The sequence below is a fragment of the Miniopterus natalensis genome, chromosome 11 (assembly GCF_054644295.1).
Source record: "Miniopterus natalensis isolate mMinNat1 chromosome 11, mMinNat1.hap1, whole genome shotgun sequence".
In the NCBI taxonomy this organism is placed as follows: Eukaryota; Metazoa; Chordata; class Mammalia; order Chiroptera; family Miniopteridae; genus Miniopterus; species Miniopterus natalensis.
Window position 1 is genome coordinate 72,940,453 of NC_142091.1, and position 23,559 is coordinate 72,964,011.

A 23,559-nucleotide genomic window follows, 5' to 3' on the forward strand; every position below is an offset into this window, starting at 1 on the left:
GAAAGGGTACTTTGGATTAGAGACTTGTGGGGCTCACATCCTGGAGTCAGGCAGACAAGGTTCGAATCTCGTCTTGTACAGCTGCCCTCCTGTCTCAGGTTCTCGGCTATGAAATTGGGGAAAACATCTCCCCATTATGAGGGTCAAGGTAAAACCTGTACAAGGCAAACTCTCTGAGTGGTGCCTAGAGGGCTGCCAGGTGGGCTGATACACACAACCTGGCTGTCAGGGTCACGGGCACCTGTTCATTTACTGTCTTTTGCCACAATTGTGCCTGGAGCTCACTCCACCGATTACACAAGTCTAAACCCTTCCATGGTGCATCAGCTCCCAATTTGTCTCCTTCCCTCTGCTGGTACAAGCAGCTCCCTGCCCCCATCTGTGACATGGCTGGCCCCACCCTTAGTAATTGTATTTTTGTCACTGGTCTGAATACCAGCTTCACTGAATCTAAACCCCCCTGGGCCTAGCACGAAGTCCAGTCAACCCGTCTACTTGACCCCTCCCAGTGCCCAGAGCCCCATGGGTGCCCACCTGTCTGTCCATGTCAAGGGAGGGGCCCAGAGCCCATGGGCACCCACCTGTCTGTCCATGTCAAGGGCGGGGCCCAGGTTGTAGGAGATGCTGTGATCATACAAAGCAGGTACCTTCTTCCCAACCCCAGGGCAGGTAGCCTAGTTCTGTCATCAGAGTTTCTCCCAACCTCACCCCATCCTCTCAAATAAACCACTGCTCAGCCCCCACTGGGCACAAGGGAAGGGGGTCATCAGCTCTGTTTGCAGGCGTCTATTAAGAGAAGGCAGTAGCTGCCAGAGTTGAGCATGACTGGGCACATACCAATCTGTCCCTGCTGGCATCTTGGCTCCCCAAATGCTTTGCCAGTGCCCCAGCAGGCACTGTGGGGAGCAGGCCCTGGGAGAGAACAAAGCACCAGAAGCAGCTTCAGCAGTTAAACTTTTAATGCAAGAAAAAGTCTTAGTTGCTTTTCTTCCCACAGACGAATGTGGGTAAGCCACTGCATCTGAAACAGTGAATTCTCGACGGTGCACCTTCATCCTCTCCTGATACCGTACGGAATGGCGGGCCGAGGCCGGCTGGACGTAGCCAGGCCAGTTCCTGGCCACTTGGACCCAGCAGACGGAAGCCTGGAGAGCAGCCCTGGGCGGGTGGGCGGGTTGGAGAGGTCAGAGTGGAGTCCCTGAGACCCCCATGGGAGTGCCTGATGGGAAGCCTGCTTCCCCCTGCCACAGTGGCTGTGATGACGGCTCCAGCAAGTATGTCCAGGCCCCCAAAGCTGTGCTCAGGCAGCCCAGCCGAGGCAAAACGGTGAGGTGGCCTCAACTGGCCCCTCACTGCCTCATGTTTATTGCTCAGCCTGGGGAGGGGGTTGTTCTGAGGGCATCCCAGTTACGAGCCACCTTCCTTTGCTCAACGGAGGGAAGGCAGGAGAGGGCTTTCCTGGGAAATGAGGGGCTGAAAGAGGGAAGAGGTGGGTTGTCTCCGGTCTCTGGCCATTAGGCTGAGGCTGGAGCACCAAGCCATACCAAGTTCATGAGGACCTAGCACCCACCCAAAGGTGGGGCAGGGAGGTGCACTAGAATGTCCCAGGAAAGTGAAAGGGTGCAGCAGAAAACACCCCTCTGGGGTCCCTGGCGGCGGGAGCTCTGCACGCACCCGTCTAATGGCTCCTGGGTGGAGCTGCCCCGGTTGGTATGGGAAGCAAGACAAAAATCACAGTTTCTGAACGAGTGGTTGGGAAGTTACTGGAAAATTCGGTCAAGTATAAAAGGTGTTACTTTTACAGAACCCAAACTAGCTTATATATTTTCTGGAAGATGTTTTCTTTCACACCCACCCATCCCTCTGACCCCCCCAAAGGAGGCAGCTGAGCTTTGCCTTTGTGACTGCCAAGTGAGGGGTGGGAGGCTATGAGCAAAGAGCAGGACCTGCGCATAGGGGGCTGAGGGGTGGCAAAAGGCACAAGAACAAACGGAGCCCGGGAGCATGGGGAGGAAGCCACTGGCCCGAAGAAACAATACTCAGCTTAGAAATAAACGTGATCCAGTCATTCCTGCCTACACGAGGCCCCGTGCCCGGCAGCTGCCCGGAGGGGTGAGCTGGGAGTGGTCACGGGGCAATAAGTACTGTACAGCCAGAGCAGGAGGCAAGGATGGGGGGGACAGAGCTGTTTGCATGAAGGCATTGGGGCTGTCAGACGGAGGAGGCAAGAAAGAAGGCCGCCTCTAATGTTATATATTAAAAATATCCATAGTTCTTGTGCATAAAATTCCATCATTCACATCCAAGTATTACCCCTACCTCCCTTGCTGGGCCAAGGAACAGCCTTTAAAAGAAAGATGGTGGTTTTCCTTTTCAAGAGCTGAGGAAACAGCCACTCAGTCTTTATGGACCTTGAGAACTGGTGAGCCTTCCCTCCCCCCAGTCTGCCTGGCCAGGCTCTGAGAGGGCTGGACGCATGGGGCTGGGTGGTCACTCGAGCCTCCGCTTGGAGGGTGGGATCAGGTGCGGGGGGAGGTCAGAGGGCAGCTCGTGGCCCTCCAGCTTGACTTTGATGAGGTGGTTGGCCAGGGCAAACTCCTCATCATCCAGCAGCCCGTCCTTGTCCACATCAGCCAGCTTCCAGATCTTCCCCAGCACCGTATTGGGCAGCTTGGACTTCACCATCTCCTTCTTGGCATTGGCGCCTGTGATCTTGCCATTGACGGGCGACAGAGTGTAGAAGATCTCGTCATAGGTGGGCTTGTCCTTGCCTACCACCCACTCGATGTCATCTATGCCTTCACCGGCCCCCTCGCCATAGCCGTGCCCGAAAGGCCCGTTCATGGTGCCGTCAAAGGCGCCACCCTTCACGGCCTGGGAGGGCATCAGGGACTCCTCCTGGCGCACCATCACCATGAGCCGGGCGATGTCGTTGGCCAGCATGTCATCCACTGTGTCCAGCAGCTTGGGCTTCAGAACCTGGAACTTGCTAAAGTCCTGAGTCTGCAGGAGTTCCTGTGGTGGGTGGGGAGGAAGAAGGGTGAGTTGGGTCCCTCTCAGACTCCAGGTGGAGTGAGCAAAGCAAGGGTTCCCAAGAGAAAGAGCGGGCTCCTCGTCACAGCCCCAGCCACTTCACAGCTCGGGCAACTTGAGCAACTCCACTGGGCCTTGGACCCCAGTCTGTAAACTGGAAGGTAAAAGCAGTCCCTTCCTTGCAGGGCTATGGAGAGAATGAACTGGGATGAGGCCAGAGTGCCTGGCGAAGTCCATCTTCCCACTGCCCCGGCTGTCACCCCATTCCCCTCAGGACCTGTGTCAACTTCTTCAATTCAGGCTGACGACTAACCCAGCTAATTCCATTTTGGGAGCCCCCACCCCATGGAGACCCACTGCCCCAGGCCTTGCTCATACCCTAATGGCCACCAGCCTGCTGAGGGTGCGGGACGTCGTACCTGCATCTTGCGGAGGTTGGGGAAGTCGCCGGGAGAGATCTGATGCTCGCGCTCAATCTTCAAGTAGATCTCTCCCAGGTTGCTCACCAGCTCTTTCTTTTTGCTCTCTTTACCGAAGACATTGGGCATCTCCTTCTTGAGGGAGCTGATGATGTAGGCGTGAACCTGTGAAGACAGGGAAGGGGCGGATGTCAGGGGCTTCCTGGACACCTCGTCAGGAGCATGGTCCTGCCTGGGTTGCCCCACAAAGCTGGGGCTATAACCTGAGAGGCCAAAAGCAGTCCAAAGCCCACGCCCTGCTTCTCCACACAGCCTCCCTCCCCCAGCAGCCCCTCCACGTGGCAGATGTGCAGGGCCCTCACCATCCTGCATGTGCAAACGTGAACACTCACATCGAGGTCATAAAACTCCAACATAGCCTGAATTATGCTCCACTTTGTCAATATGAAAGCCACAGGGATGACTAAGGATTAGAAAAATCCCACAAGGCTTTTCCCAGATGTTTCAAGCTTTATGTCAGCTTCAATACCTTGCTTAGACATTTGCCAATTCAAGGCGGCACACCGTTCCCCACATCGGGGGGTAAGGTTGACAACCCTCCGAGGCACCAGCCCTTCAAATCCTCTGCCTTGACAATGTCCAGCAAGGAGGTCTGCAGCCAGCCAGCCAGCCTTGCCACCTTCTCCCAGACCCCACCCCATCAAATTCCCTCTGCCAACCAGCCCGTCTGCCCTGGGCCAGGAACCTGGCTGAGAGTGGCCCAAGGGAAGCAGGTCAGTCACACAGTGTCCCAGGCCAGAGAGTCAGCCAGACAGACACTCACTCCAGGAAAAGGAACAGCAGGTGGGGAACAAGATTGGAGACCACGGGGTTTCCCAGGCATGGTGACTCAGTGTGCCTTCAGGCCAGATGACACAACCCTTTCTGTAAACGAGCAGGCGACCAAGTCTGCCCTTTGTTCTGTCCTGGTAAGAGGCTGGGTCACAGCAGGGCTGGACCAGTCTCTTCTCCATTCACTGCATGTCCTCCTTCAGCTCAGGGTGTCCCTGGGCTCTTTGAGGCCAGGAACCAATTACTCAGGTTTTCTCACAGGTTCCTTTCTTAGAATGAGCTGCACTCACCAGGAAGGTTCTAGAAGTGATGTATCTAGAAAAACATGCAGCCCTGTGTCCTCCAGAGCAGGCCTCTGCAACTTCACTAGTTATATAGACCACCAGGGGTTCCGTTCAAATGCAGGCTCTGGTTCTCAGAGCACAGGTGGGGCCAAGAACCTATCTTCCAGCCAGCTCTGATCTGCTGGTCCGGCCCTCTGGGTCCCCAGGGAGGAGACACAGCCCAGTGGTAAAGGATGAGGGTCAGTTCCCATTGCTCAGGCCAAATGCTACCTGACGCCAGGTCTGAAGACAGTATGGGTGCCCTGGGCCACTGTGTTCTGTCCATGGTGGAGTCTCAAAGTCTCAGGGCTACACCCTGGCAGTCAGCTCCCTGGAGGCAGGAACATGGCCTGCAGGGCTCTTCTCGGCTCTCCCAGGACAGGGCCTGCTGCCCAACTGGGAAGCCCCATTCCTCAGTCCTGTGATACTCAGGAGCCTAGGGTGACCATTTCACTGGCCACAGAACTGCCTTCTCCAAAGTTGAAACACTCCCACACCGCCTTCCTATCCTCTGCATGCCACCCTGCTGTCCATGGAGTTTCATCAGAGAACCTGTGATGCACCAGCCGGGGCTGATGGCCGAGCTCTGGTGCCAGGAGGATCAGTGACCCTCATGTGCACACTGACCCAGCCTGAAGACTTACCCAGGCAGGTTCAAGACTTGGCACTATTCCAAATCAGATGTCCTCAGGGAACATGTTCTATTGTTCTGTGTTGGAAGGGTCCACTGGTGGCACTAACCTTCATTTCCCAGCTCAGTCACCCCAGGGTCTCACGTGCCTGGCAAGGCCCTGAGAGTCCAAATTCTTGGGCCCATGGTCTCCCCAAATGTGCTTTATATGCTGTATGCTTCCCCCTTATGGCTGCGCACTGCCATAAGGGTGGGGACTTGTTAGTCCCCTCTGAGTCCCCAAGCACCAGCACCTGCTGAGTATACTTCAGTGCTCAAGAGACCTAAGAGGGGAAGTGCGTGAGGCCTTAAACTGCACCCCCCACCCCCCACTTCCACTCCCTAGGCTGTTGATGGTACAGTGGTACCTACCATTTTCAGGTTTATGTGCATTAAGAACCTCACTTAAAAAAAGCCTGTGCCCACAGGTGCAGAGAAAGGGCTGGTTGACAGTGCAATGGGGTTGTGGCTGGAAGTCTGCAGAGATGGGTCTTGGGCATCCCAAAAGGCAGGGCAGACCTATCCCCAGGCTCCAGTGGCAGTCCCAGCGCAAGAGCCCACCCAGGAGCAGGTCCTGGCTCACCCAAGAGTAGGCCATGCCCCACCCCAGTCTACCTTGGCCAGCCTCGCCCTCTTGATCAGGTCATTGAGCTTCCTGAGGGCAGCGTTCCGGGGCAGAGACTGGATGTCTTTGAAGAGATCCTGCTCCTCGGCCTCGAAGAGCTTGCGGTTGTCGGGGATGAGGAGTGGGTGAGACCAGAAGGAGCCGATGTAGACCCTGACCACCTCGGGAGTATTGATGATCTTCCCCAGCGACCACATGAGGGCCCCGTACACCCGCATCAGCTGCTGGGTCTCGATCTGGTCAGCCTTGTTCAGCACCACGCGGATCTTGTCCTCGTGGTTCTTGAGGGCCTTGATGACTTCTGAGAACTCGTCGGAGATGTCCAGCTTGTGGGCGTCAAAGAGCAGGATGATGCGGTCAACCCGCTCGGCGAACCACTCGAGGACAGCCGCGAAGTCGTACCCTGTGGGAAGAGAAAGGTGAGTCAGGGGCCCTAGGCAACAGGCAGCTTGGACCTACCCTGGTACCTCTCCACCTGAGGTCATTTAAATTTCTAGAATGTACTCACATGGACAGCACAGCACCCTGAGGGCAGGGTCATCAGGTCCCTCCATTTCTGTACCCACCATGGTAGTGCCCTCACCCACGTAGCACCTGGCATTAAGAGATGCTTAGAAAATAAATAATGCAAAGGAAGACACAAAGCCCAAGCTCTAAAGTGGGTCAGACTATGGCAAGAGTGAGGAGACCCCAGCAGCACAGCTCAGCACCGTGTGGCAAGGGCAGACTCAGGTGATGCCAGCCAGATGCCCTGGCACAGCAGTGACAGCAAAAAACAACAATACTATCTGCCACCGCTACCTGTCCAGGCTCTGTTCTGCAGGAATCTCATGTATTCTCTACAACAGGCGCTGGCAAACTATAGCTCCAGGGCGAAATCTAGCCTACCACCTGCTTCTATAAATGAAGCTACACAGCCACCAAGCTCTACTGCCTATGGTCACATTTATCTACAATGGCTGAGTTCAGTTGTTGCGACAGAGACCGTAAGGCCTGCAAAAGCCAAATATATTTAGTCTCTGACCCCGACAGAAAAGTTTCCTGACCTCTGCTCTACAGCGAGCTTGTGAAGTGTGACAAACCACTTCCCTCGATAAGTCTTAAACACTTCTCTAAAACAAAGTGGCAGACTGAACTCTAGCTTTCCACTCCGTTCACAGCTGGTTCCCACCGACCAATGCCATCCGTGGCAGAGCGCTAATGGCAATTCTTCCTTTTAAAAACAGAACTGTCCTGTTTCAGCTGGATTCACTGCCCCGCAGCTGGCTGGCAACAGCAATGAGCACCAAAAGGAGTATGGACCCTTTGTCGTTTTTCCCTCTCCTGAGGACTGGAATGTACACGTGATGACAGGAGCTGAAGCAGTTACCTTGCGTTCAGGATGACAGTTGAGCGTCCAGGGCAGCCTTGCTGGACTATCATCTTTCACATAATCACACAGCTACCTGACATCAGCTTTAAGCCAATGGGTTTTGGGGTTTCTGTAAGGGCAGTTTAATTTGTATCCTATGTTGTAGTTATAGTTCAAAATGTTTCTTCCACAGCCCCCTGAAGAAATGAAAATTCTGTTTCTCACCTTTTAGGACTCCCAAGGAGAGTTGGGAACCTACACGGAAACAATGATCTAAGAGTCTTTGGGAAGCCTGGGTCCCAGCCCCTGCGCTGCCATTTCCTCTTGGGTGATTCTGGGCAAGCCTCCTGTCCCTGGGCTCCATCTCCTGGTTCTTCACCTGCTACCCATGGGCCACCCAAATGTAGGCCGACCCCCTTAGGAACCACCAGTACTTCCCAGGGTGCAGCCAAGCTCCAGAGAATTAGTCAGAGAAGCCATTCCTATGGCGAAGAGCCAGGGACATTGTCCAGAAACTAGCCAAACCAACTTCTACCCCCCAGCCAAGTGGGGGTTCAAACCTGCATTTTCTAGACTGTGGGAACAGAAAAGCAAGCAGATAGAGGAGGAGAGCAAAGAAAAGGACAGTGTGAAGAAAAGGCCCAGCGTGACCTACAGTACTATGAGGAGGGCAGTCCCTCTCCTTCAGAAGCTGTGCAGTAATGCCAAGCCCCAGGGCCGAGTGCAAGTCCACAGCCTGGCTCCCAAGAGGCTGCCACCTCCACTGGGCCAGAACCCTGGCCCCCTGCCTGGTTGGATAAACATCCTGGTTGCCAGGCCCCCAGGTTCAAGTGTGCTTCAGATCTGTCTGCGCGTCTGAAGCCACAGTGTTCCCAGCCTCTCCCCACACTAGGCACTCAGAAAACACAGGCTTTTAAAGAAGATAGCTATGGACTCAACTCCCAGCTCCAGCCACTGACTTTGTGACCTTAAGTTCTTTTTTTTTTTTAATTTAAAAATATATATATCTTTATTGATTTCAGAGAAAGGGAGAGAGAGAGATAGAAACATCAATGCTGAGAGTGTCATTGATCAGCTGCCTCCTGCACTCCCCTTACTGGGGATCGAGCCCACAACCCAGGCATGTGCCCTGACCTGGAATCGAACCGTGATCTCCTGGATCCTAGGTCCATGCTCAACCTCTGAGCCATGCTGGCCGGGTGTGACCTTACATTCTTAACTTTTTTTTTTAAAATCCTCACTCAAGGAATATTTTTTCCATTGCTCTTTCAGAGAGAGTGGAAGGAAGGGGGGAGGGGGAGAGAAACATCGATGTGAGACACATCAACTGGTTGCCTCCCGCACAAGCCCCGACCAGGGCCAGGGATCGAGCCTGCAACTGAAGTACGTGCCTTGGCGGAATCGAACCCAGCACCCTTCAGTCCACAGGCCGACGCTCTAACCACTGAGCAAGATGGGCCAGGGCTAAGTTCTTAACTTGTGAGTTACTCGTTCTTAGCCTGTTCCTCCTTCACAGATCATGGGAGGGTAACGTGAGGCAACACGCTGGGCTCCCAGCACAGGCCTAGGCACTAGAATGACTTCCGTGAGTTGGGCAGGCAAGGGGAGAGGTGACAGGGCCCACTGGAACAAGGGACAAGCAGCCCGGCATTGCATCACGGGTCAAGAACTAAGAGCGACAAATGTTGAGTCCGGCTCTGAGGCCAGAGGCCAGCTTTTGTGCCGTGGCAAGACAACGTAACTCAAGGAAGATCCCAAATCCACTGCTTCTGTCCACTTGGAAGGCAGCCTCTCCAGGGCAGCGATGTACAACCCTCTCCCACCCCAGAGCACCGGGAAATAGTGTGTTCTGAGCAGAAGCAGCCACTCAACGGGGAACTGGTTGGAAAGGGCAAGGCCACCAGACTCCCGTGCTTGGTATGGCAGGGCAAGGAGCAAGTCCCCTCACAGGCTGCAGGTTCCAAAGTACAAGTCCCTGTGGCCCCAGCACATTGCACAGTTGGGTCCCAGAGCCACGGAGAGGACGCCCAGAGCAAAGCTGTCAGCAGAAAACCAGAAAGGAAGGCTGAGGAGCAGGCTGAGGAAAGTGGGGCAGGGAGTGGCAGCTGTGCCAGGCTGGGGAGTCTGCAGGGCCTGCCCAGGCCACGCTGCTGCCACTTTTTATGGCTGGCTCTGGGACCGGCAGGTCAGCGCTGAAAAAGTGATGACTCAGGACTGAACAGCAGCTCCCTTTCAGCAAAAATGAGGGCCAACTTCTCCCTTCATCAAACTATTTGTCCTCAGACAAACAAGTTCAAATGACCAGAGTCACACAGCTGGGGAGGCAGCGATGCCAAAACTAAGGCATTGGGAACGGGGGCGCCCTGATGGGCTGGGCTTGAGCCCAAGTTAGCTTTGGCCCAGGAGTGAGGACAACGGCGGGGAGCTGAGGTCACCCCCACACTCCACCCAACGTGGCCTCTCCCTTCCCCCAATGGTGGGGGACCAAGAGCAAGATGGGGAGAAAAGGGGAGGTGGAGTGAGGCACCTGAGTCACTGCCTGCAGGTCTGAGCCCCCAGCCGAGCCCCCGCCGCCCGCACACTGCTGCTCGCCAACACCTCAACTGGGAGCCAACACAGTGAAGTCCATTTTTTGCAGGTGAATGAAATTTCCTGTTTATTATGGAAAACACTTTTGGTCAGAGAGACACAATGGCTGGCCAATTCCACCCACAGGTCATGAAAAGGGTCCCAACACTGAGCTTGTGTGATTTCATCGCAGGTGTGTGAGCTTCAACAACCAGGTGGCGGCAGCCACAGCCAGGCCCACCCAGTGCCCCTTAGCCCACCGAAGCCCACTGGGCTTCAGAAACGGTCACTTGACAGGCAACCGAGGGCTAGAGGCACAGCTGCAGCACCAAGAGCACCAATCAAGTCCGTCCCACTGGCCAGGCGGCCACAGCCACCACTCAGCCTGGACCTCTGCGGCAGGCGACAAACACAGAGAGGAGTTTGCCAATCCCTGCCGCCCAGGGCTGCCTAAGGCAGTGAGCCTTCAGGCTGTGGGACACACTAGAGGCCAGCCTCAGTGAGCCGATACATTTAGCCTCCCAATCGGGCATCAGACACCATGGAATGCACAGCGATTCCACAGCAAGTGGGAAGTCGTGGCATCCCTGGTGAAAGAGAAAACTGCCCCAGCCACAGAGATGGGACCCCGGTCTGCAGCTCCCACGAAGGACACAAAGAGTGCAGCCTGAGGGGTAAGCTGGAAAGAAAAGGCCAAGCCCGCAGTGCAAGCAGACGCCGGGCCGTCTCTGACGGGGGCCGGCTCTGGCTCGGACGTTGTGAGATAACAAGCCAGTCACAAAGGACAAACACTGTACAACTCCACTCACAGGAGGGACCTAGAGGCGGCCATCAGGGGTGAAGGAGGGAGAAGGGGGTCAGTGTTTAATGGGGAAGAGGTTCCTTTTGGGAAGAGGAGAAGGTTCCGGAGGTGGATGGTGACGGGTGTACAACAGTGTGAATGTCCTTAATGCCGCTGAACTGTGACTTAAAGATAAGTCTTAACCCCTCCCCCACACACAGAGTCCTGGGGTGGGGGAAAATAGGAGAAAGGTGGCGCCCATCAGGCTGTGCGGAAGGAGGCCCTCACCTTGGCTGGGTTCCTGAACCTCCTCTGGTCCCCTTCTGCCTCACAGGTGGCCTCCTGAGGGGGTCTGACTTCGCACAAACCATGCTTTCCCCTCCTGGCACCTGAGGTGCAGAGGCAGCAGGGCGATTGATGCCTCCTCAACCTGTCCCAGCACCCTCCACACACAGGCAGTTCCAGCAGCCAGGGGGAAAAGCTGCTTCATACGTTCCAGAAGTCTCTAGAACATGAACAATAGAGGGTTTGTCTCCAATCAACTTCTGTTTCCTGCCATTCAAGCTGCGTGGGCCTGGATATTTCTTACCAGCTTTCCATCTCACACGTTTCCAACTGGTGCTGGGCCCAGGAGAGCAAAATAGAGAGTAAAGGACTGAGAACTGACACTGGGAGGGCTTGTTCCTGAGCCTACTTAAGCTAAAGCTCTTAAGGACTTTTCCAGTGGAGCACAGCGGTGAGGAGAAAGGGGCCTCCCCACACCTAGGCGTTTGCCCAAGATAAATTAAGAAATTAAAATTTGCACTGTACACAAATGTTTATAGCAGCTTTATTCAAAACTGCCCCACACTGGAAACCCTTCAACAGCTGAATGGATGACAAATGACGGTGCATCCGCAGGATGGGACAACACAGCAACAAAAGGAGCAAACCCTGGTACTGAGTTCCTGATGGACCACGGGAGCACAGGCCAAGTGAAAGCAGACAAACAGCAGATGCAGACTGTACGATTTCACTAATGATGTTCTGGAAAAGGCAGAACTTGAGGGACAAGTACCAGATTAGTGGGTTGCCTGGGATCAGGAGTGACAAGGGGGCGCAGGGAACTTTCCAAGGTGATAAAAATAGTCTATCTTACTAGGTCACAGTGGTGGTCACATGGCTGCTTCAGAAAGCTGTACACCTTTTTTAAGGTGAATGTCACCATATACAATGTAGACCTCAGTAAACCTGACCCAACACTACAAAAGGACAGGGCCAGAGGGAAGGACAGATGGACTCTGGAGTCAGGTTCCCATTCTACTCAACAACCGGTGTGACCCTAGCAAGGCCACTTTCCCTCTCTGAGCCCGTTTCCTCATCTGTAACGTGAAGTGATAGATATTTCGACCTCATGGCGCTGCTGCGGGCATCGAGTAAGCGCCTGGCACACTGTAAGCTCTTGGTAAATGTTTGCTAGTATTTACTAACAGGATCTGTACTTTGTACTCAAACTCAGATTCTGATGGGTGTGTAGGCAATGACTGCTTCTAATGCATGAAGAATGTCTTGTACTCCAAATATAAACCGAACATTTGCAGGCCCTCGGGCCGGCAGCCTGGGAACAGGTGCCGAGTGCTGGCACCAGCTGGTACCACTCCTCTGCTGGCAGAGCAGCCCACGCCCCTCGGCAGAGTTGAGCGCATTCCCATCCAGGGCTGGGCCAAAAGCTGTCTGGCTGGAGAGGGTGGGGGCAGTGGGGGTGATGGTGAGAGGAAGGCTTTTAGAAGGTAGCTGCACTGGGGCCGAGCGCCCAGAGGACCTGCAATTTGAAGGGAAACCCTGCTGAGTCAGTGCTTCCCCACCCTCCAGCTCCTTGAGATGTGATTCAGAAAAAGGCGTTCCTCATCAAAATCTTGGAATTTCTTTCGCATCAAAGTCTGGGAATTCCTGGATTTTCCAGTGTCTTTATTTTCAATCAGCTGACATTTGTAGGACATTTAATTGTGTACTAGGCACTGCAGCGAGAGCTTTCTACCTGGAAATGCCTATAACACTGACAAGAACGACAGGCTCTATTACTATCTTGTTTTACTGGTGCGGCTCCAGAGGCTGCAGCAACTGCGGGGGCCCTTGGCCCCTAGTACTGACCTGGAACTGGAACCTTCTGTTATTAGCTGTGCACTGGGCACTGGCAAGCCAGGAGGCACGCAGCACTCAGCCTTATACCAGGCTTTTGGACAACCTAATGAAGCATTCTAGGAACTGAAAAACACTGGTGGAACTCTGGCCTGGAGGGCTTTTAGGGGTGGGGCATCTCAGGAGATGGTCAGCATGAGGGTCAGTGGGAAGGGACACCTGGGGAAGCCATACCTGACGATGAAGGAGCAGGCACCTCCTGATCTTAGACAGAGCCTGAGAACTAGGGACAGTGAGAACCCAAGGGACCAGCGAGCCTTGGTCAGGGCTCCTAGTAATGTTGCATGGATGGCCTGAGAGGCAATTTCTGGCTGGAGGCAGAGAACTGGAAAAGAAGATCCCAGCATTGCTGTTCAAAGCCCCGGACCTCAGATCCATTCTGATCTCAGGCTAGGAGAGAAGCACTTAAGAGAGCTCAGGAGCGCTGCACAGTAATGACCTAAGAAGGTCAAAGACTTGTCTGATCCAAGTTCTCAGGGGCTCCTTCACCCCAGATCACCCTCTCTCAGCACAGTGCAGTGTGAGCGCTTCTGCTGGGTTGCAATCCTAGCGCCGACCCATGCTAGCCTGTGTGTCACCTGGGCAAATTACTCAACTTTGCTAAGCCTCCGTTTCCTCTTCTGAAAAGCAATAGCTTCCTCCTAGGTGCAGCTGCTGTGACAAGTACGTGGAGTGGGTTCACGTGGCAGAAAGCCAGGCACAAGGCCAGCTGGGCTCTGATGTCCTAATCCAAGTCTAAACACCACTTCACTGCTGACACAACTCCCAAATTCCGGCTCAGCTCACAGCCACATAGTGACAATGGCAGAGAGCACACTGGCTGGGTCCCTGCCTCCTGGGCTGGGACTTCCACCTGAGGGTGCCTCCCACTGCTGCTACCAAGGTCCCTGATGTAACCATGCAGGCGTCCAGCAGTCGGGGAACCAAGGGCACCAGCCCAGGCAGCCCCAGGCACCCTTTGGAACGCCTTGGTCTGTCACACAGGAAGTACCCAGGAATGAACATGGTGTCCACAGGTCACTTTCTCTGCTGACACAGGAGAATGTTATCTTTAAAGTCACTCAGGAGATTAGCACAACAGGAAAGTGCAGCCCGAGAACCCCGTAGGATTCTCAGGGGTCTCTCGCAGAGCCTGGGCTATGTCCTGACTGCTTTGGGCCTGTACGGGTCTTACCTTATCTTCCAGACAGCATCTCCTGCACATGTTAGGGACCATGGGGCAAAAGTCAGGAGGAACCAGGCAGGCAGGGTGGGAAATGGAAGCAGATATAATGAGCAACTCAAATGCACATGCAGCTTCCAGAAGGATGTTGTTTCCAAGGAGCGAGGCTGGCAGACCACAGACCTGGCTCACACTGCTTGCCCCGGACTCGGGATTTCTGCTGGCTCTATCCTTCTGGGAGGGAAACGCCTGCTTTCCCCGCCATCAGCAAAGGGAGCAGAGAGGCAGTCCCAGGGAGCCTGGAACACACTGCCCTACTCTGACTTCCCCTGCTGGACAAGGCAACATGGGACCTTTGCAATAACCAACGGGTGGGGCCTCAAGGAGAAATCCACTCCTTTTCCATCCACCCAGTGGTCACCACCCCTGGACCCACTCCCAGCACATCTAAAAGGCCCCGCATGATGGACTTTCTCCTGCTGCTAACATGCTGACAACCAAACATATTCCAGAGCTAATCCCAACTTGGTGACTTTCAGTAAAATACTTTAAACTAAGACCTTCAGAGTTATGGAGGGAAAGAAATGGTAAAATCAGTTTGATGTCTCGATATTTCATAGGGAAAGCCCATCGCCAATCAGAACAATGCACTTATCTTTATTGTAATTTTTTAAAATTGATTTTCAGAGAAAGGAAGAGAGAGAAAAACATCAATTTTTGTTGTTCCACTTATTTAAGCTTTCATTGGCTGATTCTTGTATGTGCCCTGACCAGTGATTGAACCCACAACCCTGGGGTATCAGGAAGACACTCTAACCAACTGAGCTACCCCACCCTGGCTGGGCGCTTATCTTTAAGCCGCCCTCCTTCCTGTCCATGATGGGCTGGGGAGGCCTTCTGTGGCTGCCCAGGGACTTCGAGGGACCAACACCTTACACCCGGAGAGGAATAGGCGGGGCTCACTGGGGGAGCTGGGTGGAAAGCTACTGGAGCCCATCCTACTGGCTTCCTTCTCCAGGTATCTGCCATCTGCACGGGCAGCTTGAGGGCCAGGGCTGCCTTGCACGCTAAGTGTTCCCCGTCCTCAGTCCAATGCACTCTGTGTTACTGGAGGGCATGGTGAGGCACTGCTCTGGGGAGAGGAGAGGCAGGGGGCGGTAACATCCCACCAGACAGGACCTGGGTACCTAATGTATCAAGACATACACTCCCAACTTTTGAGCCAGCTAAGGTCTAAAAACAAGCTGAAGTGTCAAAGACAGCCCGGCAGGGGAATTCCCAGCACTGGTAGAAAAGAGCTGTTTCTGAGTTCCCCTTTCCGTGACAACAGGGGCCACAAGAACCCTAAATTCTTCCTCTCAGATATCTTAACTCCCAGTTCTGAAGGCCACACTGAGGGTGGCATTCTGGGGAGATAAGCCTCTTTTTGTGAGTTACTGTCCCTTATCCAAAGATATGTACACTGACTGGCCCCTGGGGCTGGGAGCATTGTGCGAAGCCCAGAGGTGGCCCCCAGTCAATAAGCCCCATTTACTCCTCCAGGTCATTAAAAAGACAGCTCTAAAGAGGCTCAAAGAAAGTCCCTCTAAGATAGCGCAACACTGGAGGGAGATTGGACATAAATTCCCCTTTGTGGGTCTTTCCCTTTAAGAGTAACTGATTCAGCTTTTCTAGCCTTAATTTGGCAAATGACAAGGCTTTAGCTTATCAGGCATTTTCTTAAAACCAGGTTGGAACAGTAACAGCAATAAGAGAAAACTGGTCCTCGCCTTTTAAAAGGGGTCCCTAAATGTGCTCTCTTGAACTCCTAGAGCAGGTTCAGTAGCTCTGATGCCCGCAGCCTGGGAAGGAAGACAAGCAAGGTTTCTCAGCACCGGTGACTGGGCCCCCCTCACAGCCACAGCACACACACCCCCAAACCTCAGGCCACGGGCTTTGGCTGCAAAGCTCATCAATGCTGGGCGGCTCAGAGGGGAAAAAAGGGTGCAGGAAAAATTTGCAAGTCGAGGATAAACAAACTGCTCCGTTGTCCTCAACCCCTCTCTGAGTTTGCTCTCGTTTCATTTTCACATTTGCAGCTGCAGGCTTCACTTCTGGTCTGCCAGATATCATCTGACTGCCCTCATGCTCCCCTAGGCCCCGACCTCCCCTCCCTTCTACAAAGTGGGGTGGGGGTGGGGTGGGGCAGCAGAAATAGAACCCAATTCAGGCACATCCTGAACCAGATCTTCAGAAAAGTTTGGCAAAATCGAACCAATTTACACAACTCGAATGGGCCTGGTGCACTAATACTTTCTTCTTCTTTTTTTTTTTTTTAAATATACCTTTATTGATTTCAGAAAGAGGAAAGGAGAGGGAGAGAGAGAGAGAGAAACATCAATGATGAGAGTCATTGATCGAGCCCACAACCCAGGCATGTGCCCTGACCGGGAATCAAACCCTGATCGCCTGGATCCTGGGTCGCAGCTCAACCGCTGAGCCACACCTGGCCGGGCAATACCTTCTGCCATGCACAGCACGCAGGGAGGCTGCTGCTCACTAACATTTAAGCAACTTAAACACATTTCCACTAGCCCCTAAACATTTAACAAATTCCTGCCCGAGTCTCCTCTTGGTGGCTTGTTGAAGTCCAACCGTTCTCTCACAGGCCTGCAGGACTCAGTAGGAATGTATATGCCGTCGGGAGACAAAGCTTTTAAATACAAAGTGAGTGAGCCCAAGGAGCCAGGGGCTGGCTCATTCAGTCAGCAATGCTAGCTGAGGTACCTTGGAGCCCGGATACTAAGTAATTTTCTATGACCTCACAGCCAGCCTGAGGCCCCATCTCCCAATCCTGTCTTCTTTCCCAGCATGCCCCAGGGGCTGGAAAGCATGAAACCCACACAACATTGCCAGTGGTTTCACCTGACAGCTCTTGTAACTTTAGCAAAGGAGCCAAGGAAGAAAGCAGCTCCTGCCTGTCAGGGCTCAAAGCACTGTGGACACACAGGGCCGATGGGAAATGAGCTCTCACTTGGGCTGGAACAGACCTCAAGGGTGTCATCTGGGCCACATCACAGACATTAGATGGAAGTAGTCTGACCACCACAGGTGCCCCAGGCTGTGTCACAGCCTGTTTACCTCTGCTGATGCGCTGTTTCTCTCCAGACAGGATCCCAGGAGTGTCGATGATGCTTATGCTATCCAAGACCGGGTTGGGCAGCTGGGCGCACATGAACCTGCACAGGAGCAAGAGCCGGGAAGAGGGCAGTCAATACTCAGTTATCGCTGCTCTAGAGGGCCCAGTGGTGCTTTCTCTGCTCCATCACAACCTCTGCTTCCTTTCCAAGAGCAAGAAACTTAATGGAGGTTTTCTATCATCTTAGTTTCCAGGAGTGGCCAACAGACTGTACACATATTTTTTAATATCTTTATTGATTTATCTTTATTGATTTCAGAGAGAGAGGAAGGGAGAGACAGAAACATCAATGATGAGAGTCACTGATCGGCTGCCTCCTGTAGGCCCCCCACTAAGGATCGAGCCTGCAACCCGGGCACGTGCCCTGACCGGGAATCAAACCTCGATCTCCTGGATCCTAAGTCAATGCTCAACCGCTGAGCCATGCCCGGCCGGGCTGTACATATTTTCTTAACTGATATCCAACCAGCAAACTCAAACTGACCCACATCAGCACATCCCTCACATGAGCTTTCCTCCAGAGTTCAAAAGTTCAGCGCTCAAGCTGCTGATGTGTTAGTGAGAACTGCATGAGCCTAAGTCACCATTCAGTCCCAGAAAGGAAGCAGAAGGGTGACACAGGAACCGTGGGATTCCTTATTACAATTTATAATTTCTAACCACTGACTACATCTCTTTTTTTAAAATATGTTATTGATTTTAGAGAGAAGAGAGAGGGAGAGAAACACAAATGTGAGAAACATCGATTGGCTGCCTCCTGCACGCCCTCTACTGGGGATCAAGCCCACAACCTGGGCATGTGCCATGACTGGGAATTGAACCAGCCACTCTTTTGATGCATGAGATGACCAGGGCACCACTGGCTACATTTCCATACACCGAAGAGAGAAGGTCCTTTCCCACTGCTGCTGGGCCCAGCCCTTCCCTTCCGCTCAGCTCCTTGGGGTAAAGGACTGCAGTGGGTGGCCAGTGAAAGCTGGAGGACCACACAGGCTGGTTGGTGGGACAGAGAAGTAGACACCATTTTCTGAAAGTCAAAGCCTGCAGAGGAAGAATGAAGAATGAAGCCATGGAGAGGCTAGCAACTCATGAGTGGGGGCTTAGCTGTGTATGCCTAAGTTACCACTGGACTTAGAACATCCCAGAACAGCAAGGGGCTCTCCCAACTGATAGCAGAGATTCTTGATTGGACACAGAATAGTCTCCTTTTAAAACTTCTCTGAAAAAGGTACTGTAAGCAAAGAAAACACTGACCCAATGTCCATAGGACTTGGGCCTAAAGCTGCCTTTCCAACAATAGGGAGGAAACTGAGCTGATTAACTTCCCCTTTTGGTCCCACCTCCCAGGTGGACCAGTGGCCTGCAGACTAAGGGTGAAAGGTGCTGTCTACAAACACAACAGAGCAAAACCAGCTGACCCACAAGGTGAGCAAACCTTGGACCTCATCCTCCCTAGTGCCAGCAGCAGAGCCCGTGTGCTGTAAACAACTGTGTGCCAGGCCTGGGGCTCCTGCTAGGGAAAGTAGTCACTGGGGAGAAGACCAAATAGAAGGATCCCAAGTATGACTGGCTCTGGGTAGCCCTGGCCGGTGTGGCTCAGTTGGTTGGGTGTCCTCCAGTGCACTGAAAGGCTGCTAGTTCGAATACCGGTCAGGTACATGCCCAGGTGTGGGCTTGATCTCCGGTACAGAGCGTGCAGGTGGTGGCTGATCGCGATGTTCTACTCTCACACTGATGTTTCTCTTTTTTTTCTCTCTCTCCCTTCCTCTCTCTCTAAAAATCAATTTAAAAATCTTAAAGAAAAAAAAGCCTTGCAAATAAGCCTGGTGAGTAATCTGTAGGACCCAGAAACAACTGTCACCCCAATAAACTTAATTTAAAAAGGGGGGGACAATTGCTCTGTGGTGGAAAACATGAAGGGGAGCAGGCACTACAGATGCATCCACCCATCCCATCCCTTCTCACAAACAAGGATGCACAGATTTCACTCTACACTACAAGTGGGCGGTAACAGTTACACAATGAGTTTTCACAGGATGATCTTAGGGCATTCTGACTGTGCCCTGCCTCCCTCAGTCTGCTCCATCTGATTTTTGTCTTAAAACAGCCACTTAGGGGGAAAAGGCTGGAAAGTCAAGTTCATGACTCAATGAGTCTCTTTAAGAGCACTGGGAGAGGCTGTGTCAGCCAGAGAAGAGCCCCCTTTGTGTGCCCTGGCTGGCCAGGAGGCACAGGCTGACAAAGCTCAGGCCTCTGCCCCAATACAAACCCATGTGCCCCACCCTTAGCTAATAAGGGCCCTTTTGGCAGGGTCATTAGCATTTGGGGACCCTCTGGAGATGAGGTGGTGGCAAGAAGGAAACAAGTGTGGTTGTCGGATCCTAGGGCACCAACATCATCGAAGTACCTGTCTGGTACCCAGCACTCCTGAATTGCTCTTTTTGTGGGGCAGAAGCAGCAGCAACTTGCTGAGCAAACACAGTCAGCACTGCATCCCCTTGCTAGGTGAGCTTGACAAATCCGTCTGGCTCAGGGGACAATTAGTTTCCTGAACTAATGAGGTGGATGAACTAGATGTCAGAGATCCCTTCTAGCTCTGAAACTTTCAGTCTACAAATTCAGAAAACAGGCCATATGCCTTGGCCAGGTAGCTCAGTTGGTCAGAGCATCGTCCCAATATGCCAAGGTTGCGGGTTAGATCCCTGGTCAGGGCACATACAAGAATCAACAAATGAATGCATGGATTGGGTGGAACAGCAGCATTTCTCTCTCCCTCCAAAATCAATTTAAAAAACAACAACAACAAAAAAACAAGCCATATACCCATTTCTCCTTTCAAAACAAGGTTTGCGATCACAAGCAGAAGTGGAGACCCAGGAGCAAATTAGGTAGGTATCGCTACCCTTCCTTCTAGCTTCACAAAGTTCTGTGTGAAAGAAGAGACCTAATAATGCTTGGAATTCCCAGCATAGCAGCCAAATTTTCCACAAGATTGCACCGCACCCACCAGCTAAGACTCTGAGCCAATCCCCTATCTATAGACACAATAATTCTAAAACACCAGCATCCTCCGGAGAGAGGCTCCAGGCTAAGAGGGCCGTGCCTCTTCAGGAGCCCTCACCAAAGGGCTTTAATTCAACTCAGGCCCTTTATGCCATCAGCTGTAAAATAGGAGGACAGTCTTAAAGGCCTGAAAAGGGCAAAAAGACAACAGTAGCCTGTCTCCTCCGTTAATGGTCAGCTCTGACTGGACAGGCCTGGCCCCAGCTTGGACTGGGGGCGAGCTGGTCCACCCTGTGCAGTTGGACAGTGTCTGGAAAGGAATGTGATCATACAGGGTGGAGACCTGGAAGGCGAGTCAAGGTTCTTACCCAGACCCAGACCTCAAAAGGCATGTCGAGTCACTCCTCCTGGAATGGGAAGTGTCAGAGAGGGCAGATCTGTGAAGTCCCTTGGTATGCACCATGGGGGTGGGCGGGGGAGAGGATTTTAAGAACACTGACTAGCTGGTTTGGTTCAGTGGTTAGAGCATTGGCCCTCGGACTAAAGGGTCCTGGGTTCAATTACAGCCAAGGGCATGTACCTTGGTTGCAGGCTCGATCCCTACACGTGTGGGAGGCAACCAATCGATGTGCCTCTCTCACATCGATGTTTCTCTCCCTCTCTCCCTCTCTCTCTCCCTTCCACTCTCTCTGAAAAAGCAATGGAAAAAATATCCTCGGGTGAGGATTTGAAAAAAAAAGGAAAAAAAAAAGAGAAAAAAAAAGAACACTGTCTAGGGCCTCCGAGTTCCTTTACAGAAAAATGAGTTTGGCCAAGTAGTTCAGTTGGTTAGAGCATTGTCCCCATACTCCAAAGTTGCAGGTTCCATTCCCCTTTAGGGCAGATACAAGAATCAACCAATGAGCCTGGCTGGTGTGGCTCAGAGATTGAGCATCAATTATTATCCAGGAGATCTCAGTTCATTTCCCGGTCAGGGCACATGCCCAGGTTCTGGGCTCAATCCCCCAGTAGGGTATGTGCAGGAGGCAGCCGATCAATGACTCACTGACTCATTGATGTTTCTCTCTCTCTCTCCCTCTTTCTCTCTCTGAAATCAATAAAGATATAGTTAAAAAAAAAGGATCAACCAATGAATATACAAGTGGAACAACAAACTGATGTTTCTCTCTAAAAAAAAAAAAAATCAATAAACAATTTTTTTAAAGTGAGTTTGGCTGTTGCGCTCCTTAGAAAGGAGGTCAATGTGTTTCATTCATAGCATCGTGAAGGTTAGAATCTTGGAGGACTGATTACTCTCATCATGAGAAGGCAAGTTTCACCCATTTAACTAAGGGAACTGAGGCTCAAGTAGGTTAAGGAAGCTCCCAGTGAGTCTACAGAGGGACTCCGGGTCCAAATCTCATTCCAGGGCTCCCAGGGTCACCACTTGACGCTGCTTCCTGTAACCCTTAAGGCAGCACAACTCCATCTGCCTGCAGCCCCAAACTCCGCAGGCTACAGCCAGATCCTCCCTGTTCTACAAAAACCACCGGCCCCAGGGGACGGACAGCACAGCACACCAGCAAAAGGAATGGCTAAAAGTTTCACCATATTTTTCCACTTAAGAAACAGATCCTCGAGGGAGGAAGGGGTGGTATGAATGAATTAAGTGCGTCCAGTCTGGGGGAAGGATGTGGAGACATGACTAACCCCTGGTTCGGAGGGAAGGGGAGCTGGAATCTGCGGGGATAGCGGTGTGGGTTGGGAGTTAAACTGATAACCTAGAAAATTCGGGGGAGGGGGGACAGAAGCCGGGGAAGCCGATGACGCGCACTCCCAGAACCACAGGTGGGTTTTCTATGAAGTGGCAGGGGACCCAGTCCCGTCCCAGGGAGTGGTCGCTGAGGGTCTCGCCAGAGCCTTGGAGACAAAGGACAGCGGGGCGGCGGCCACGGGAGGGTCGGGACCAGAGTGCGGGGTCGGGGCTCCGGTCGTCCCCCCAGCTCCCCAGGGCGTGGGGTGAGTACCTGTTGAGGAAGGCGTTGCCGAAGGCATTGAGCTTGCGGAAGGGGCGCCGCGGGTCCACGACGAGCGCGTTGCCCGGCACCACGCCCTCGGTGGGGCCGTGCATGACGGCGATGAAGGAGTCCGTGGTGGGCTCGGGCCCGATGCGCATCCCCGGGAAGTCCTGCTCGATCAAGTGCCGGATGAAGGTGGTCTTGCCCGTGCTGTACTGGCCCACGAGCAGCACCATGGGCTTGTTGTCGAAGTCGGCGTCCTCCAGAGCCGGCGAGTGGAACTCGTGGAAGCGGTAGTGCTCCTCCAGGGGCAGCAGCTTCTGCGAGTACAGCTGCCGCAGCCCTTCGGCCACCGTCTGGAAGAGCTCCGGCTCCTTCTTGCGGCGGGCATCCTTGCTCACCCAGCTGAACATGCTGCCGGAGACCGGGCTGGTTGCTGCGGGCAGAGCGGCGGCTGGAGCTGGGTGAAGGCGCACAGCCGAGGCGGGGCCCGGCCGGCGGAGGGGCGGGGAAGCGGCGGGGCGGCGGGGCAAGGGGCGGGGAGGGGCCGGTGCTGCGCAGGCGCACGTCACAGGCCGTGCAGCGCCCTCTGCGGAATGAAGAGCGCGCCCGGTCCAGCGCCCTTTATAAGGCCGTTCTCCGCGTTCGGGCGGGCGCGCCGCCGGGGGCCAGGGAACTGGGAGGGGGAGGGGAGGGAGAGCCCTGCCAGCGGACCCCACGCCACGTCTTCCCTTCCCCATCTCCCATTGGCCAATTTCAAATCTCGCGAGCGCCGCTTGCTCGGCTTCCAGCCCCCGCCCGGGTGCCATGGCAACCACACTTGTTTAGCCTCACATTAGTGGGCGGCTCCCAGAAGTGCTGTGGTGGGAAAGGCGGGAAGCGGGAGTCGCGAGGAGGTCCGTGGGGCTTGCGTGCCTTCCAGCGTGCGCGAGACGCCCAGTTAAACACCCCAGCTCCCTGACTGCGCACCCCACCCGCAATTACCCCCAAGACGGTCCTCCTCCTCCCACGGGCTCAGAACCCCCTGAAAGTTGGGACGACCCCCGGAGGCCTCCTGGCCTCCTCCTCTCCTCTCGCCCCTGCTTCCCCGACACTTCCTCTCATCCGCGCATCTTCGCTTTGGGAGAGGGAGTGGCAAGCAAGAGGTTGTAGAGGAAGCTGAACATCCCAGGCGGGGAGTGACTGGGCAAAGAAAAACGGGGAGGGAGAGGAGGCCGTGGGGGAAGTCTGACTAGCCGCAAGGGGTGACATCCCTCGGGCCAAAGGGGCTGGGAACTGGGAGACGGACGACAGCATCCGGGGAGAAGAGACAACCTCCTTAAGGAGGCTGCATCTATGGGAAGGTGGGAGCGTAAAGAGGAAGCTGAGGCCCTCTGGCCACATGAGTTTTGAGGAAGAGGAAATTCCCTATGTGGGGAGGAGGGGAAATGGGCAACAGTG

At 53.7% G+C, this 23,559-nt stretch overlaps 1 protein-coding gene across 1 annotated transcript; it reads right to left on the reverse strand.

The window, feature by feature from the left end:
- Nucleotides 1–941: 941 nt before the first annotated feature.
- On the reverse strand, nucleotides 942–22,547 carry EHD1 (EH domain containing 1). Its single transcript, XM_016208433.2, has 5 exons — nucleotides 22,129–22,547; nucleotides 17,062–17,159; nucleotides 5,892–6,304; nucleotides 3,453–3,617; nucleotides 942–3,015 (listed from the first exon to the last, which is right to left on the reverse strand). Exons 1-5 carry the CDS (start codon nucleotides 22,530–22,532, stop codon nucleotides 2,491–2,493), a joined length of 1,605 nt encoding a protein of 534 aa, XP_016063919.1. The 5' UTR covers nucleotides 22,533–22,547; the 3' UTR covers nucleotides 942–2,490.
- Nucleotides 22,548–23,559: the final 1,012 nt, after the last annotated feature.

Excerpts from the sequence above, each read along its gene's own strand:
- EHD1 (XM_016208433.2), bottom strand. The coding sequence starts at position 22,532 with ATGTTCAGCTGGGTGAGCAAGGATGCCCGCCGCAAGAAGGAGCCGGAG. Across the intron at positions 6,305-17,061 it reads GAAACAGCGCATCAGCAGAG|GGTACGACTTCGCGGCTGTC; the intron begins GTAAACAGGCTG and ends CTCTTCCCACAG. Across the intron at positions 3,016-3,452 it reads CCAACCTCCGCAAGATGCAG|GAACTCCTGCAGACTCAGGA; the intron begins GTACGACGTCCC and ends CACCCACCACAG.